This window comes from Jaculus jaculus, chromosome 7 (genome assembly GCF_020740685.1).
Source record: "Jaculus jaculus isolate mJacJac1 chromosome 7, mJacJac1.mat.Y.cur, whole genome shotgun sequence".
Taxonomy (NCBI): Eukaryota; Metazoa; Chordata; class Mammalia; order Rodentia; family Dipodidae; genus Jaculus; species Jaculus jaculus.
In genome coordinates, this window is record NC_059108.1 from 104601474 (window position 1) to 104620687 (window position 19214).

The 19214-nt window shown below is 40.2% G+C and overlaps 1 protein-coding gene across 2 annotated transcripts; it reads right to left on the reverse strand.

Moving 5' to 3' along the window:
- Positions 1-1348: 1348 nt before the first annotated feature.
- Vcpkmt (valosin containing protein lysine methyltransferase) lies at positions 1349-18833 on the reverse strand. Of its 2 annotated transcripts, none has more exons than XM_045154885.1 (6): positions 18533-18833; positions 18328-18438; positions 17226-17298; positions 15473-15592; positions 14573-14673; positions 1349-2402 (listed from the first exon to the last, which is right to left on the reverse strand). In XM_045154885.1, exons 1-6 carry the CDS (start codon positions 18796-18798, stop codon positions 2345-2347), a joined length of 729 nt encoding a protein of 242 aa, XP_045010820.1. In that variant the 5' UTR covers positions 18799-18833; the 3' UTR covers positions 1349-2344. The 2 variants fall into 2 exon arrangements, with proteins under 2 accessions (XP_045010820.1, XP_004649218.1); XM_004649161.2 differs by having other exon boundaries at positions 14569-14673.
- Between the last annotated feature and the right edge of the window lie 381 nt (positions 18834-19214).

Consider the following 19214-nt stretch of genomic DNA (forward strand, 5'->3'; position numbering starts at 1 on the left):
AATGTTGAGAACGAAGGTGGGGATCTCAGGAAAGGATGAGGTATAAGGGCCAATAGCATATTGCAACTTTTGAAATGATTGGTTCTAAGCGCGCATGGGAACTCTTTTTTGCAGAAGTATCAGGCAGGGGGCAATTAGGCGCCCTACTGAGTCCTAGCTGGCCAGAGACAGGTCGCTAAATTTTAGCTAGGCTCGGGAAGTTCCACTAGGCTTCACATCCGGGCCTCTCAAAGCCCAACATGCCACTTAATCATTTATAACTCAGGAGCTTCTTGACCCCACCTTCCAGGTGCTGGGATTACAGGTGCACCTGACCCTGACCCATCGTTCCTCTGCCTCAGTATCCACATCACCCCTCCAATTCCGTCTCCAAGCTCTGGAATAAATAAGTGACCCTGCCAGATAAACACATATACCAGACAGCAGAATGATGCTGGTCTTCCCTTAACAAGGATCGAAGAATCAGTTGTTCTCCGTCCTCTCCCTCCCATGGTTCCAGAGCGCTCCTTTGCATCACAGGGGGAACCCATAGGTCTCAATCTTATTCCCAAACACTGTGCTCTTCCAAAAGGGGAGTTCCCAGAGGCTTCTCTGGCCATATGTAGAATGGTAGTTGGCGATAGCTTGTTCTCTGACAGCCCTCAGTTAAGTTCTTCAGTGATTCAAGCACCTTGTGATTTCAGCATTGGCCTTGTTCCAGAACAGGGGGAAATGCTATTTTATTTTGTTACATATTACTTAAATCCATCACCTGCTACTATCACAGCAGTAGTTACCATCACAGATCCCCAGAAGCAGTGATTATAGAGGGGACATATAATCCTTGCTGGCGGGACTAGCAAGACAAGGAGAGGAAGGGAAGCAGGAGCATTATTATTTCTGGAAATTTCGGACTATAAGTTGCACCAGAGTTGGGTAAAGGAACTAGACTATATATTGGAAAAGAGAAGGCATAAAAACTGAAGAAGAGTGAAAAGAGGGAAGAGGAATTTCTGTGGTCAAACTTACTTTCACAAGTTTCACAGCATGGAGTAAGCTAGAAAGCAGGAGTGGCCAGTGCCACCTGTGACTAACATCATGCATTTAGACTGCCTAACTACCAGGGAAAACTGCTCAATGAAACCTAATGGCAATATGAAAAAGATCAGCAAGCAAGCTGTCAAGATCGAAGGAAGCCTGAGAATACAGATTAGTTCTCTTAACTTTGATTCTCGCAGGTGCTAATAGATCTGCTTTAGGCATTTACTTCCTTCAGTGTCATTTATGAAACATTCACAAAGCCACAGGTTTCAAAAAATGTTTATTTCAAAAAGAGAGACTGATTGAGATGGGGAGGGGATATGATGGAGAATAGAGTTTCAAAGGGGAAAGGGGGGAGGGAGGGTATTATCATGGGATATTTTTATAATCAATGAAGTTGTTAAAAATTTGAAAAAGAATGTTTATTTCAGAAAATATACCATCTAGCATCAATGCCTACAAATGCCAGAATTTCCTCTGGTTATTACATTTTGAAACCGGTGTGATCAGTCTTTGACAGATTAGTCTATGTGAGCAGGTGATTATTTTAACAAAAAAGGGAGACAACACAGACCAAAATTCACTTCATAGTTATTCAAAAATCTTGCACTTTTTCATGTAAAAACGTTTATACCAGTGCTCTAAAATCAGGTTTCTAGGGATAGAAAGACAAGGAAACCTGCATGACAAACCTGACTCTGGGCACTGTTTTCTCACTCCCCCTTCCCAAATGAGAAACTGTATAATGGCAACTTTTGTTCTCCCAGTCTCTACCTTCTTACTATTTACTATTCCAATCACACAATTATGGTAGAGGAGAAGGATAAAACTCTGACTGATACAGATACAAAAGATGACATTTTTATTTTAAAAAGCAAAATAATATTTAAGTATTAAGGATAGCATATGAAGCAAAAGAAAACTGTGTGTATAATCATGTAAAACTGAAACCTCCTTTAAAATTCACTGTTTTGAATTTAAAACACTATATAATAGTAGAAGTAGGATCAATTTATTACTAGTTTGCTAAAAATACAGAGTCAACTATTGCTTTACTACTTATTTTTGGCAGACTTGAGGCTAACCTCACTACTTATTTTTATTTGAATGATTGATTGTCAGTGTTTCTTTGAATCAAAACTTGATGCTGAGCTAAGTAAACTTAAGTTGGATTCAGGCCCATTGGCTGGCAGGCAGTCAGTCATTTTTCATATTGCGGGCAGTTCATGGTGTTTGTCATCCATGGATCAGATTTCTAGGGACATGCTGGAGAAATCTGTAAGCACAATCTTCCCGTGCTGTTTCACAAGCTCTGCTTACATCTTTACCCAGGTTGGTAGTAGCTTGGGTTAAGATGGCTAAAGATTTCACGATGGCAATTTCTAGTAAGAAAAAGAAAAACACAATTTAAAACACTAATTTCTCATCACCAAGTATTTCCTGGATGCTTAATAGTATGCAAAATGTCTACTAGTGGCTAAATGTAATTCAAGTAAACAACCTCGTATTATGTTTAGAGATGGTTCTTAGCTGATACCTAAAACAAGCCATCAAGGAGAAAACAGTGACATTAGATATTATCAAAATTAAAAACCTTTGCGTTACAAAAAATGTACCATCAAAAAAAGGCACAGAATTGGAGAAATTATTTTATATGGAATTGACAGTAGGTAAAGTATTCTCTAGTGACATGGAAAGATACTTGACATCATTAGTCATTAGGAAAATAAAAATAAAACCACATGGATCTTATTCCATAGCCACTAAGGTGGCTACAGTCAACATGACAGACAATAACAAATATGGGTGGAGATGTGGAGAATGCAGAATGATACCACAGTTTCAGAATACAGTTTGGCAATTCTTTCAAAAATTAAAGAGTTCCCATATAACCACTAAGTAATACCCAAAAGATCTGAAAAATATGATTATACAAAACCTTGTATATGAATATTCATAGCAGCACCATGCATTATATAGTCAAGAAGTAAACAAGTGAAACTTCAGCTGATGAATGGGTGGATAAGATGTATATAACCATGCAAAGGAATATTACAGACATAAAAAGGAATAAAATGTGGCTGGAAAGATGGCTTGGTGTTAAGGTGCTTGCCTGGGAAGACTAAGGACCCAGGTTTAATTCCCCATTACCCCCATGTTGCAGTCCGGTTCACATTGCTGGTAGAAATCACCCAACCAAGAATAGCTTCTGGAAAAAAGAGATTTATTTTGGCTTACAGGCTTGAGGGGAAGCTTCACGATGGCAGGGGAAAACAATGGCATGAGCATAAGGTGGACATCACCCCCTGGCCAACATAAGGTGGACCACAGCAAGAGGAGGGTGTGCCAAACACTGGCATGGGGAAACTGGCTATAAAGCCCATAAGCCCGCCCCCAACAATACACTCCCTCCAGGAGGCATCAATCCCCAAATATCCATCAGCTGGGAACCTAGCATTCAGCACACCTAAGTTTATGGGGGACACCTGAATCAAACCACCACACCCCATAAACCAGATGCACAAGGTGGCAAGGTGGCATAGGCATCTGGAGTTCATTTGCAGTGGCTAGAGACCCTGGTGTGGCCATGTTCTCTCTCAGATAAATAAATTTTTATTTATGAGAGAGAGAGAGAGAGAGAGAGAGAGAGAGAGAGAGAGCGCACCAGGGCCTTTAGCTACTGCAAACGAATTCCACATGCATGCACCTCCTTGTGCATCTGGCTTATGTGGGTCTTGAGGAATCAAACCGAGGTCCTTTGGTTTTGCAAGCAAATGCCTTAACCGCTAAGCCATCTTCTCTAGCCCAATAAAACATTTTTTAAAAAAGAATAAAATGAAACCTATCTAAGTAGAAATCCAGTGACTAGAGAGAACTCAACACTAAATCAGATTGCCAACAGGCCTGCCATGGCTCAGAGAACATTGTGGGGGGGGGGGGGCAGAAAGATTGTAAGAGCCACAGAGTGAGAAGGAATCTCTTAATTCAATTTAATTTATTTATTTAAGAAAGAGAAAGAGGCAGATAGAGAGGCAAAGAGAATGGGTGTGACAGGGCCTCTAGCTACTGCAAACAAACTCCAGATGTATGAATCACCATGTGCATCTGGCTTATGTGGGTACTGGGGAATCAAACCTGGGTACTTAGGCTTTGTAGGTAAGCGCCCTAACCACTAAGCCATCTCTCCAGCCCTGGGAATACCTTGAAGTAAGGTCTCCCCACCCCATAAGGACTGACTAAGGCCTTTATGACCCCTCAGTGAATACCATAATCTCTGAGGAGAAACCCCAGGGTAATAGAAGTCAGGGCAAGGGGTTAAGAGAATATAACCTATTATATGTAAAATAAAAAAAAAGGAGTAAAATGCTGAAGAATGGTACAACATAGATGAACCTGCACAAAGAAGCCAGGTACCCAGCTGAGCCTTGGAAGGTATGATAGAAATGTTTCAGCGCTGAGCTCTCCTCTCTTACTTCTTCTGTTTATGGATCTATCTGCCTGGTTATACTTTCCTTTGTTAAGAAAATGAGAATGAAAATTTTCAGTGCCAGGGATGGGGTACCTTCCAGTGAACTGTTGGCCAGAGAGGTCTCTGATGTCCCCAGAACATTACAGGTCATTGCCAAGGTTCTTGGTTCCCCACCAGGAATAGATGGTAAGACCCTATCACTGAGAAATCCTACTGGAGCTGAGCTGAAAATCTCCTCTCTATAGACCAGCTAATAGAAAGCTGGAAAACGCGATGTTGTATGCAGCTCCATGGGAGAGAGAGAAGTTACTAGTGGAGATAAATAACAGTGGACACTGCAAGTCTTAAATTTGGCCTGTCAAGCCAAATGAGCCAATGGGTGCAAGAGTGGCATATCTGTTATGGGGGAAACAAACTGCTCTATAATTGGACTGAAGGCCTGCTACACAGGAGGGAATACATGTCTGATACTAAAAACCTATGATGGGGGAAGTCATGAGCCCTAGGGGTGTAATGTCTGCTGGTATCTAGCCAAATGTACATATTATGCTCACCAAATTGCCCAGGAAGCACTTCTCTTAATGTTCATACTCATATACTAATGCTAATCTCACTTTTGGTTAGGGAAGCTTCTCTTTTCAAATGGCGATGACTCAGAAAGCATCATGGTGCTGGGAAGAAGTGACAGGAATGCTCAGTACTGCAATATCTCTATCACACCTTCTAAGTCCATTGCAGAAGAGGTGGTGAAAAGAATGTAAGGGTCAAAGGAAGGGTAGAACTGCTTACAATGGACTCTTCCAGACACAAAATAGCATAGATATCTATGATACTGCAGTGCCTGGCACTACCTCCACAAGACCATCACAATAAGAGGAAAAGATCATGACATCAAAATAAAAGAGACTGATTGAGGGGGGGTGGATATGATGGAGAGTGGAGTTGTGAAGGAGAACGTGTGTGTGGGGGGGAATTACTATGGTTTATTGTTTATAATTATGGAAGTTGTCAATAAAAAATACTAAAAAAGAAAGAAAATGAGAGTGATAGAAAACTGAATGAAGTTCAAGGGTTAGAACTGGCCTTTTAAAAGTTAAAGATGTGAATTCCAGGTCAGCCTGGGCTACAGTGAGACCCTATCTTGAAAAACCAAAAAAAAAAAAAAAAAAAAAAAAGTTAAAGACAATCTTCGAGAGAGTTAATCACTTGTCTGAGGTAGTTTGGAAAAAAAAAGTGTTAAAAGGTTAGTGCCTAGCACAAGGCACTATGGGGAGGTGGTAGAAACTGTAAGAGGTCAAGTATAATGGGAGGAATTTTCTCTTTTTCATTCTCAGACATGAGGTGAACAGCTTTCCTTTGTCATGCATGACTGACCTACTGCATGGTCACAGGTCCAACAGGGCCACCAATAAAGGACTAAAATTGTGAGCCAAAATAAACTTTTCCTTTTATAAAAAATATTTATTTATTTATTTATTTGAAAGAGGGAGGGAGGGAGGGAGGGAGAGAGAGAGAATGGGCAGGCCAGGGCACCCAGCCACTGCAAACAAACTCCAGATGCAGGTGCCACCTTGTGCAACTAGCTTATATGGGTCCTGGGGAATCGAACCTAGGTCCTTAGGCTTCTTGAGCAAGTGCCTTATCTGCTAAGCCATCTCTCCAGCCCCCTTTCCTCTTTTTTGATGAGCTGATACTATATTATAGTAACTGCTGATTAACACATTCAATTACAAAGCTATCTAATTTATGGGTAGAAAGGACCTTAAAATTTTTATTTATTTATTTGCAAGCAGAGAGAGAGGGAGAGAAGGAGAAAGAGAGGAGAGACAGACTGAGAGAAAGGACGTGCCAGGGACTCCACATGCTGCAAACGAACTCCAGATGCATGGGTAAGCACCTTAGCTGCTGAGCTATCCCTCCAGCCCAGAACTTTTTTTTTTTTTGAAATAGGGTTTCACTGTAGCCCAGGCTGACCTGGAATTCATTATGTAGTCTCAGGGTAGTCTCGAACTCATGGTGATCTTCCTACTTTGCCTCCCAAGTGCTGAGATTAGAGGCATGCTTGTCCTAGGACTTGGTAGGCCTGGGTTGACCTGGATCTGACTCTGTAATCCCAGGCTGGCCTTGAACTCACAGAGACTCTCCTATCTCTACCCACCCCCTTGCCCCAATGCTGGGATTAAAGGTGTGTGTCACAAAACACAGCTTAGAAAGGACTTTTAAAAAGACCTAAGAGGACTTTGGGGTAAGATGGTGGTGTAATAGGCACACTGAAGCATCCTGGGGGGAAATAAGCAGAAAAACAGCAAAATGGACTTTCACTGAAAAGTGAAGGTATATAAGGAATTATCAACCACAGAATAGAAACAGGAGAAACCCAGGACTTTTAGCAAGCAGGAAGCACAAAAGGGGCTCCTATCCTGGTGCTCACGACCCCATCCACACGGCCACCCAGCCTGGTGCAGCACATAAGTGCAGGAGGAGAAGCCAGGTAAGGGATTTTCCATTCACATCAGCCTTGTCACAAAATCAGGAAACCCAAAAGGGGAAGACAGAGGGACCAGCTGAGCAGCTGCTGAAGGAGATTACAATCTGGACCCACTGAGCAGATCTGATATAACTCCAGACACCCTACACAGCCTCCCTTTCTCCATCTGCCACAAAGCATCCAACACAGGTGATCAAAACACCAGATCCAGTGACCCAAGCAGCCTAACCAAGTCCATAGTGCAACAGAGAGGGATTGAGGTGGGTACTCATCATTGGTGACATTGGAAGCCATTCCAAAAGGTAACAGGGAAGCGGGGCGTGGTGGTGCACGCCTTTAATCCCAGCACTCGGGAGGCAGAGGTAGGAGGATCGCTGTGAGTTCGAGGCCACCCTGAGACTCCATAGTGAATTCCAGGTCAGCCTGGGCTACAGTGAGACCCTACCTTAAAAAAGAAAAAAAGAAAAAAAAAAAAAAACCAAAAGGTAACAGGGCCTACTTACACAAAGCCAGGTACACAGGCCTGCCCTAGAAGTGCTAATCTCACCTTCCATGTCAGGGCAGGTTGTGTTAGATTTGATGGATGTATTCTTGATCGGCTTTACCATTCTCAAATAAGCCGCATTTTGGTATTGTTATTGCCTTTGACACTTCCTGACTTACAGGGCTTTTGTCTTTTTCTTCCGCCATTACTGGGGGCAGGGTCTCACTCAGCCTCAGGTTGACCTGGAACCTATTTCAGACCAGAAATCTCAGCCTTCCAGTTGAAAGGCTTAAGGGTGTGGGGCAATTTAGGAGAGTTTAACTTTATTAGATTATCTGTTTTAATCCCCACTCCTGCATAAATAGTCTGTGATGGTTTTGACTGAATGTGTATATTGCTCAACTTAATTTTAGAATTTGCCACTAATTTGCTCCACCCAGCCTACTAGAATACTTGAATGGCAGGCAAACTCAACACCTCTGCTGTTTCTCTGGGAGCATAAGAGCTATACCTGTCTCCTTAAACTCCTACCCTGAAGATTTATAAAGTTGGAATGACATGACTAAGAACACTTCAGATAATTAGAAAACCCAATAATCAAATTAACTCAATGTGCAAAAGTCTATATATTATAATACAAGAAACACACACAAAAAAACAAGACAATACAATTCCACCAAAATTATAAATCCATCAGAAATGACCTCCAGTGAGATAGAAACAAGAGATGAAATACCTAACAAAGATTTCAAAAAAAAAAAAAAAAAGATTTTACCTATGCTCAAAGAAATCAAAGGAATCAAAGAAAACAAACTCCTGAGGAATCCCAAGAGAACACAGGAAACCAACTCAATGAAATAAGGAGGCTAATACAAGAATAAGGAAAAAAAAATACCAATTAGAAATACTAGGAATGAAAAACAGAGTAAGTCAAATAGAAAACTATGTAAAGTCTCACCAATAGAATGGAACAAGGAGAGGACAGAATATCTAAACAAGAAGACAAGGTGGCAGATCTAATACAGTCCAACAAAGAGAAAGTCAAAATAATAGGAAGGCATGAATGGGAATTTCAAGACATTCAGGACACTATGAAGAGATCAAACATAAGAAGTCAGGGCATAGAAGAAGGAGAAGAATTTCACTCCAAAGGCATAGCAGGTTTTTTCAACAAAATCATAGAAGAAAATCCCCCCCCCCAATAGGGAAAGTAATACCAATACAGATATAGGAAGCCTTTAGAATGCCAGAAAAAAAATCAGGAAAGAATCTCTCATAATCATATTATAATTAAACTACAAAACAAACAAACCAAAGAAAATATGTTGAAAGCACAGAGAAAAAAAATCACATACAAAGGCAAGCCCATTAGTATCACAGCAGATTACTCAACACAAACTTTAAAAGCCAGAGGGCTTGGTGGGCTGGAGAGATGGCTTAGTGGTTAAGTGCTTGCCTGTGAAGCCTAAGGACCCCAGTTCGAGGCTTGATTCTCCAGGACCCATGTTAGCCAGATGCACAAGGGGCACACGCGTCTGGAGTTTGTTTGCAGTGGGTGGAAGCCCTGGCGCGCCCATTCTCTCTCTACCTCTTTCTCTGTTACTCTCAAATAAATAAAAATGAACAAAATTTTTTTTTAAAGCCAGAGGGCTTGGAATGATGTATTCCAAGTTCTGTAAGATAAAAACTGTCAACCAAGTTTACTTTATCCTGCAAAGTTATCCACCCAAATAGGTGGAGAAATAAGGATATTCACCATTCCACAACAAAAACAAGCTAAAGGAATATATGAACACTAAACCAGCTCTACAAAAAAAAAAAAAAAAAAGAAAGAAAGAAAGGATCCTCCATACACAACAGAATGAAAAACACATACTTAAGCAACCAGGGAAAAAATAATAGTTAATAAGAGAGTAAAGGAAAACCCAAAAGAACTACAAAGCAAGAAGAATGGCAAGAATAAATACATACTTTTCAAAAATAATTTCTAATATCAATGGCCTCAACACCCCAACCAAAAGACACAAGTTTTAAACCTGGGTTAAAAAGCAGGATACTTCAATTTGTTGTCCCCAAGAAATGTACATTTCCATAAAAGATGGACACTATCTTAGGGTGAGAGGTTGGAAAATGGTGTTCCAAACAAATGGGCCTAGAAAACAAGCAGGTGTCACTATCCTAATATCTGACAGAGTAGACTTCAAACCAATATTAGTTAGGAAAGATAAGGAGGGTCACTTTATATTGATTAAAGGAACACTCCAACAGGAGACCATTACAATGTTAAATATATATGCACCTAACATGGGGGCTCCCAATTTTATTAAACAGTATTAGAATTAAGGTCACAGCAACAAATACAGTTGTAGTGGGTAACTTCAACACCCCACTCTCATCAATAGACAGATCATCCCAGCAAAAATAAACAGAGAAATATCAGGATTAAATGAGGTTATAGAACAAATGGACCTAACTGATATCTACAGAACATTTCACACAAATGCTGTACAACATACATTCTTTTCAGCAGCATATGGAATATTCTCTAAAACAGACCATATATTAGGATACAAAGCAAATCTGTACAAATACAGGGAAACCCTTTGGGACACAATAAAGGCAGTCCTAAGAGGGAAATTTATACCTTTAAGTGCCTATAGCAAGAAATTAGAAAAGTCACAATTAAACAATTTAATGCTTCACCTTAAGGCCTTGGAAAAAAAAAGAACAAGGCAAACCAAAAATCAGTAGATGGGAAGAAATAATAAAGATCAGGGCAGAAGTTAATGAAACAGAAACATATATATATATACATACATATATATGTATGTAGACTCAATGAAACAAGAGTTGTTTCTTTGAAAGGATAAACAAGATTGATAAATCCATAGCAAATCTAACTTAAAAAAAAAGAACAAAGAGACACAAATCAATAAAATTAGACATGAAAAAGGCACCAATACAACAGGCAGCAAAGAAATTCAGAAAATCATAAGGACATACTTTAAGAACATATACTCCACTAAGTTTGAAAATCTGAAAGAAATAGATGATTTCCTAGATTTATATTGGCCTACCAAAATTAAGTCAAGATGAGATAAACCATTTAAACACATCTTTAACAAGTATGGAGATTCAAGCTGTTATATAAAAAAAAAGTCCCAACTAAAAAAAGTCTAGGTCCAGATGGATTCACTGGTGAATTTTACCAGACCTTCACAGAAGGTTCTTCACGGAACTAGTACCAATGCTTCTCAAACTTTTGCATAAGATAGAAACAGAAGGAATACTACCAAACTCCTTCTATATTACCCTGATACCAATATCAGACAAAGACAGAACAAAAAGAAAATTATAGAACACCTCCCTCATGAACATAGATGCAAAAATTTATAACAAAATACTGGCAAACAGAATACAAAAATATATTAAAAAGATCATTCACCCCAACCAAGTTCGGATCCAGGGATGGTTCAACATACGCAAACTAATATATAACTATAGATATATAGACTATATAAATAGACTGAAGGACAAAAATCACATGATCATCTCAATAGATGCAGAAAAGGTATTTGACAAAATCTAATATTCCTTCATGATAAAAGTCCTACAGAAAATGGGAATAGAAGGAACATATCTCAACATAATAAAAGCTATTTATGACAAACCTACAGCCAAGATAATACTAAATGGAGAAAAACATGAAGCCTTTCATCAATCAGGAACAAGAAAAGGGTACCCACTGCCCCCACTTTTATTTAGTATAGTACAGGAAGTCTTAGTTATAGTAATCAGGCAAGAGACACACATAAAAGGGATACAAATTGGAAAGAAAGAGATCAAATTATCCTTACTTGTGAATGATGTGATTCTATATATAAAGAACCCTAAAGGCTCTATAAACAAATTGTTAGAGCTGAAGAACACTTATAGCAATGTAACAGGACACAAAATAAACATAGAAGTCAGTAGTCTTCCTATATACTAACAACAAACAGGCTGAGGATGGAATCAGGGAATCACTACCAGTAAAAACTGCCTCAAAAAAAGGTGAGGTACCTTGGGATAAACCTAACCAAAGTAAAGGATCTTTACAATGAAAACTTTAAACACTCAAGACAATGGAAAGACATCCCATATTCTTGGATTGGAAGAATCAATTTTGTGAAAATGTTAAACTTACCAAAAGCAATCTACACATTTTATGCAATCCCCACCAAAATTCTAATGACATTTTTCATGGAGATAGAAAAAACAATCCTAAAATTCATTTGGAATCGCAAAAAAACCTCGAATAGCCATAGCAATATTGAGCAACAAAAATAAGGCTGGCAATATCACCATACCTGATTTTAAGCTGTATTACAAAGCCATACTAACAAAACAGCATGATAGAGACATAAAAACATAAACATAAAAACAGACACGTAGATCAATGGAACACAAGAGAGGACCCAGATGCTAAGTCTGGGCAGCTACAGCCATCTGATCTTCAACAAAATGCCAAAAATACTCATTGGAGAAAAGACAGCCTCTTCAACAAATGGTGCTAGGAAAATTGGGTATCTGTATGTAGAAAAATGAAAATAGATTTTTATCTCTCTCCATGCTCATGATGGCATATAAACATCTAAAAAAAAATGTTCTACATCCTGAGCCATAAGGGAAATGCAAATTAAAACTACTTTGAGATTTCATCTAATTCCTGTTAGAATGGCTATTACCAAGGGCTGGAGAGATGGCTCAGTGGTTAAAGCACTTGCCTACAAAGCCTAACAACCCAGGTTCAATTCCCCAGTACCCATATAAAGCTAAACATACAAAGTAGCACATGCATTTGGACTTCATATGCAGCAGCCACAACTCACTCTCTTTACTTCCATATAAATAAATAAAAATATTTTTAAAAAAGAAGAATGGCTATTACCAAGAAATCAAATGACAATAAACAATGGCAAGGATACAATGCAGAAAAAGTGGAACCCTTCTACACTGTTGGTGGGAATGTAATCTGGCGCAACCATTGTAGAAATCAGTGTGGAGGTTCCCGAGACAGCTAAAGCTAGATTTACCCATGACCCAGCTATATCACTTTTAGGTATATATCCTAAGGACTCATTGCACTACCTTAGAGATACTTGCTCAACCATGTTTACTGCTGCTCTATTCACAATAGCTAGGAAATGGAAACCAGCCTAGATGTGCCTCAACTGATGAGTGGATAATTAAGATGTGGTACATTTATACAAAGGAGTTTTACTCAGCAATAAAGAAAATTGAAATTATGAAATTTGCAGGGAAATGGATGGACCTGAAAGGATTATACTTAGTGAGCTAACCCAGGCCCAGAAAGCCACTGCATATTCTTTCTCATAAGTGGATCCTAGCTACAAATGTTTGGATTTGTATGTGGGTTGGAATAAAACTTGGTAGCAGAGGCTAGTAAGCCTAAGGGGCTATAAGGGAGGGAGGAGAGGAGAGGCCTTAAGAGGTTGGTATTATATGTAAATAGATGAACAGATTACTAGGGGTGGAAAAGACCCCAGGTCAGGGGAAGAGATTGAATAAAGTAAGGGTGGGGTAGGGTTACTTAAAATCTAAGAGGGTATGAATAAGCCACATGGAAACTTACTTTTTAGGACAATGGCACACCCAGAAGCCATAGATTGTTGCTAGAAAAATTTCAGTGCCAGGAATGGGATACCTTTCAGTGAGTTGTTGGCCAGGGAGGTCCAATACCCCCAAAACATTATAGGCCATTGCTGAGGCCCTTGGTTTCCCACCAGGAATAGATGGTAAGACTCTACTGATAAAGGCTCCACATGCTTGGGATGCAAGGACACTGAGAAATCAAGCTGGAGATGAGCTGAAAACCTCTTTCCTATAGACCAGCTGGCAGAAAACTGGAAAAAGCTATACTGCATGCAAGTCTATGGGAAAGAGAGAAGTCATCAGTGGTGATAAATAACAGTGGACACTGCAAGCCTTAAGTTTGGCCAACTAGGCCAAATGAGCTAACAGGTACAACAGTGGCATGTCTGTTATGGGGGAAACCAATTGCTCTCCAGTTGGACTGTAGGCTTGCTCCACGGGAGGGAATACACGCCTGGTACTGAAAACCTATGAGGGGAAGGGGGGAGGTCATGAGCCCTAGAGGTATAACGCACGCTGATCTGGCTAAATGCATGTTTTATGCTCACCAAACTGCCCAGTAAGCACTTCTCTTAATGTTCATACCCCTATATTAATGCTACTCCTACTTTTGGTTAGAGAAGCTTCTCTTTTCCAATGGTGGTGACCTCTGGGATGACTCAAAAGGCACCATTGTGCTGAAAATAAATGACAGAGGAGTGCTCAGAACTGAAACACCCCTATCACACCTTTGACGCTCAGGGTCCATTGCAGAAGATGTGGCAGAATGAACGTAAGAGCCAAAGGAAGGGTAGGACTGCTTACAATGCAGTATTCCCAATACAAAATGGCCTGGATATCCATGACCTCATAATGCCTGATACTACCTATACAAGTCCCTCACAACAGGAAGAAAAATTGAGGACATCAAATAAAAGACTAATTGAGAGGGGGAGGAGATATGATGGAGAGTGGAGTTGCAAAGGGGAAAGTGAAGAGGAGAGAATTACCATGGTTTATTCTCTATAATTATAGAAGCTGTCAATATATATATTTTTTAAGACCTAAGAGGCTAGGGACTTAGCTCAGTGGCAGAGAGCTGGCCTAGAATGTAGAAGGCCATGGGTTTCCAGCATTGTCCAAAAAAAAAAAAAAAAAAAAAAAAGTGTGTGCTTTGTTTTATTCATTTAATTTCTGAGCTAAGGTATGCTAAGTTGGCCGGTCTAATCTCCAACTGCCTAGCTTCCTGAGTGCTAGGAATACAGATGTGTACGACTATGCCAGGCTCTGCCTTATTTTCGAACTAGAACACAAGGCAAGACAGATTAAGTGATGTTATTCTTGAAAATCAGTGCCTAAGTGAATCATTACAGTATTTTCCCATCAAAATCAAGGCTCTGACTGTGTGGAAGTCCACATATGACAATCAACAGATGAAATCTTAAGAGGTTAACGAACTGGGAATGTACTTACTGACTTTTTCTTTCTGATATGTATAATATGAATATCTTCACTTCGATATTCTTCATCATGTTTCTCCAAAGGAATTTTTTCAAAGTCAAAGTCTAGTTGAAGAAGCTGTAAATTTATAAAAAAGAGATGCTTCAAACTCAGTACTATGAACTGACCTGTGGTGAAAGTCAGGATGATGGTGACTTCTAGGTAAGTAGTAACTGTTAAGGGGTAATGCAGACGACTTCTGAAGTCTTGAAAATGTGCGTATCTTTACATGCAGAAATCGCATTTTGTATGGAAACACAAGAAATTTGAGTTGGGCACTGGTTATATATACAACTTATACTTTTTACCTTAGTAAAAATTACTTAACAGAAAAGTTTCTATTATACACTATTTTAAAAGTTCACTAATATTTCTCTACATTTTTTTAAGCATATGCTGAGGAAATCATAGACATGCTTTTTAAAATTAAACCAAAGTAGATCTTCTAGCAGAGAAAATTTAAGGGCTACTCAGACTGTACTCTTAAAAGAAGGCACCCACAATGGGATGAATTTATGCCCATCAAAAGGGTCTAGGTCACCACAAGGGGAAGAAAAGTAAAAGATAGCTAAGGTGCTAAGTGCTCCTTTCACAACTTAAAGGCTCTGAAAATAGATATCTAGGTGAGACATTTCTTAATACATAGAGGAAAACACAGAAGTAAAAACTGTCACCTTCACATTTCTATCACGTACTCTTCAAAACATCATTATACATTTCCAAAAGCCAAATTATGTCTAATAATGTTAAAAACTTTCTCAGAAAAAGTTGCAGCAGAATGTTTTCCCCACTCACCCAAAATTACTTAATACCAGAATGGTCACAGTTTCCTCAGACAGTAAACACTACACAGAGATAGACCTAATAGAATACTTGCCTCAAAATATTTTTTCTCAATTTCTGGATTTTTTCCCATTGTACGTTGTTCATAACAACATATAATACAAGTTTCAGATCCACTGATATCTTTTAGAGTTTTCAGCAATGGCTCCAAAGACTATTAGAAAAGAAAGACAGTTTTGGTTTATAACTTCTTTTTTTTCCCATTAGCAAAAGGGGTTAGGGAAGTGGAGGTGTTAATTTACCTATAATCTAGCCATCTTTGAATTAATTTGACAAAACTAACAATAAAGTCCATGACTGCATTTTGTTGTTCCCATGGGAAAACACACAGAATTGGGTATTTTAAAAAAAAATTATTTATTTCAGGGAGGGAGGGACAGAGAGGAAGAACGTGCACACACACGCACCAGGGCCTTGAGCCACTGTAAGTGAATTCCAGATGCATGCACCAATTTGTGCATCTGGGTTATGTGGGTCCTAGGAAATTAAACCTAGGTCCCTTGGCTTTGCAGACAAGCACCTTAACCACCAAGCCATCTATCTCTTCAGCCCCTTTTGCCCCCCCCCCTTCCAAAACAGTCTAGTTATAAAGCCTGGGTTGGCCTTAAGCTTCCAGAACTCCCCTGTGTCAGCCTCCTGAGTGTGGGAATTATAGGTATATCACATCACACACAGGTGAATGTGACTCTTAAAAATTTAACTTCACTTAATCTAATTTAATGTAGGATTTAAACAATCAATACTTCATCCTAAAAAGTATATCACTCTAATTTGAACAGCGGTTGGCACTATAAGAAATCATGCTGGGTGTGGTGGCACATGCCTTTTATCCAACTCTTTGCACCTTTAATCCCAGCACTCACCAAGAGATAGGAGATCACTTTGAGTTTGAGGCCAGCCTGAGACCATATAGTGAATTCTAGTTTAGCCAGGGCTACAGCAAGACCCTACCTAGGAAAAAAAGAAAAGTCATTCCAAAGATCTTATAATCTTGCCAAAGAAAAATGAATTCTTTATAGTGCATCTTAATTCTCTCTCTTTTTACCCCCTTTTCTTTTTGTTTTAGGCAAGGTCTCACTCCATAGTCCAAGTTGGCCTGGAACTCATGGCAATCTTCCTACATCAATCTCCCAAATGCTGGAATTGTAAGTATGACCCACCATGTGTGGCTTGCATTTTAATTGTCCAACATTATAGTTAACATGATCACTTGGAACAACTAAAGAAAAAAAGATTATTTTAGCTTTTCATAATATATCCAAATGCAAAATCCTTTCACATTATTACAGAAGTCTCAAATAATACTTTTCTCAAACATGACTCACAGGCCTGTATATGAAACCTAAAATGACCTAAAATGTACATACATGAAGACCTGGAGTCCTTAGTTTTCAGTTTTCTCTTTCTCTTTTTTTTGGTCTTGAGGTAGGTTCTCACTCTAGCTCAGGCTGATCTGGAATTTACTATGTAGTCTCAGGGTGGCCTCAAACTCATGGAGATCCTCTGCCTCCTGATGCTGGGATTAAAGGCGTGTGTGTCACCATGTCCCACATCTTTTTCTTTTTTGTTTTGAGGCAGCTTCTCTCGCTCTCTGAAGTCATAAAGTCATTCAGTAGCTCAAGCTGGGCTCCTACCTTAAGTTGCCAGTGCTAGAATTATAGGCATGAGCCACCACACCTCTGCTGTTTTTGTTCTCCCTTCATCAACTAGGAAGCAAATAGCTTGCATTCAGATGTTAAAATGTGAGAAATGATTCATTTACTATAGATTTCATTCTGAATACTTACCTCTTCATAGTATATGCAGTCAGCCATCAATATGTAGTCTGGCGGAGAAGTCAAATTTCCTATTTCTTCTCCCCTGAAAAATGTTAAACATGCCTTTTAAAATTTGTGAAGAGTTAAAGTGCCCGGACCCTGAAGGTAAAAAAGGCAAGAAAGTTTTTCTTATCTCCTGCCTAGTTCCAAAGAACTGTTTTTCCACAGTCAGGGCCCCTCCAGGGAGGGAGGTCATTCATAGAATTTAAACATTGTGGTTGGTCAAGTTCAGCCCCTGGAGCTAATCTCTTCCTGAGACAGTCCCTAGCTGTAACCAAAAGACAGCCCAGCCAGGAGGGGTCCCTAACACTTACTCTTGGTGTGGGTTCTTTATCTCCACATGGCAGGAGCCCCTTGAATTTTCTTTTCTCTTTTTTTTCCAAGCTTTTTCCCTAAATCCCTATCTGGTCACATGGACTCCAGAGCTACAAGGGTTTTTGGGCTCCATGTGGTGTACTCTTCTCCCCACTTTGTTTCCCCTTACCTCTCAGGCTCCGCACTCCGTTGTAAAATCTGAATAAAATGTGATATTTTAAAAATCATTCTCTTGACTCTGCAATTGCCAACTCTTTGGTTAATTTGTAGATATGAACTCAGGGCTTGTAGTTCCAGGAAGCACCACAGAACCCCAATTTCCCCGTTACATTTGTATTTTTTTCTTTATTTTCCGAGGTAGGGTCTCCCTCTAGCACAGGCTGACCTGGAATTTACTCAGTAGTCTCAGGGTGGCCTCGAACTCACAGCGATCCTCCTACCTCTGCTTCCCGTGTGCAGGGATTAAAGGCGTGCACTACCACGTCCGGCTATTTTTGCTTTCTTGAGGCAAGGTCTCAATCTAGCCCAGGCAGACCTGGAACTCTGTAGTCCAGGCTAGTCAGGGTGATCGTCCTACTTCTGCTTCCCAAGGGTTGAGATTAAAGGCACAAACCACCACATGCACTTTTAAGTACTGCTTTAATGATTCAAAATACTTGTTTTTAGAAACAAGCAGGGAGTTCCCTTCATATTAACCCTACTTTCAGAAAAATGCAATTTCAAGCAAACTGTAAACAAGCTGAAAGGCCATACAAACCATTTTAGTACCTTGGCTTGAACAGAACCGGTCACAAGGTGCTTGTTCATATGAATATTCATCTTCAGCAGGTCTTGCAATTCCTCAAGATCGGTGACTACAACATCTGCACTATAAAAGAACCTTGATTGAGGTACAGCTCTTGGGGAAAGCCTACAATTTAAATTTCCCAGGCAAAGAGGTGACCCCTCCCGCCAGCTCTTACCCGAGGGTCGCAGCCATGAGTCCCACGGCCCCGGTGCCTGCACCCAGCTCTAGCACCGACCGCTGGCTCAGCGCGTGGGCCCCGTGGCCAGAGAACCCGGGCGTTTCCAGATATTTAGAAAGGACGATGGCAGCGTCCCAAACGACACAACCTACGCCTCCGGAGCCGTACTGCTGCAGTCGAAGCACAGTCCCGTCCCGCTTCTCCAAAACCCGCACGAAGCTGCACAGAGGATCCTCCACCGAGGATTCCAGCACAGCTGCCATCGCGGCTCGACCCCAGGCTGCAGCGTGTGGTGACGTCACGCACGCACGCACCTCCTACTGGCAGAGCTGGCGTCAGTGGCGCATGCGTGTTTACAAAACCCGGAAGGCAGCGCGACCTACGTGGGCGTGGCACACGTTTAGCTTAATAAAAAGTTCAATTTGCTTTCCCAGACACCCTTAATACTAAGACTTGCTCTTTAGGAACACAGCAAACTTCACAGCGCTTTTGCCCGGTTGGAGACTGCTTCACACAGTAGTTACTGGCCACAAATCCAAGCAGCTGCCCAGATCCTATCAAAAATGGTTAAAATGCTTAAAAAGAGTGCGCCTAGTTGTTCCTATGAATGAATAAGAATGGTCACTGGAAACTGTCACTTTTAACAATTAACATAAAATTATTCCTCTTAAATTTTGCA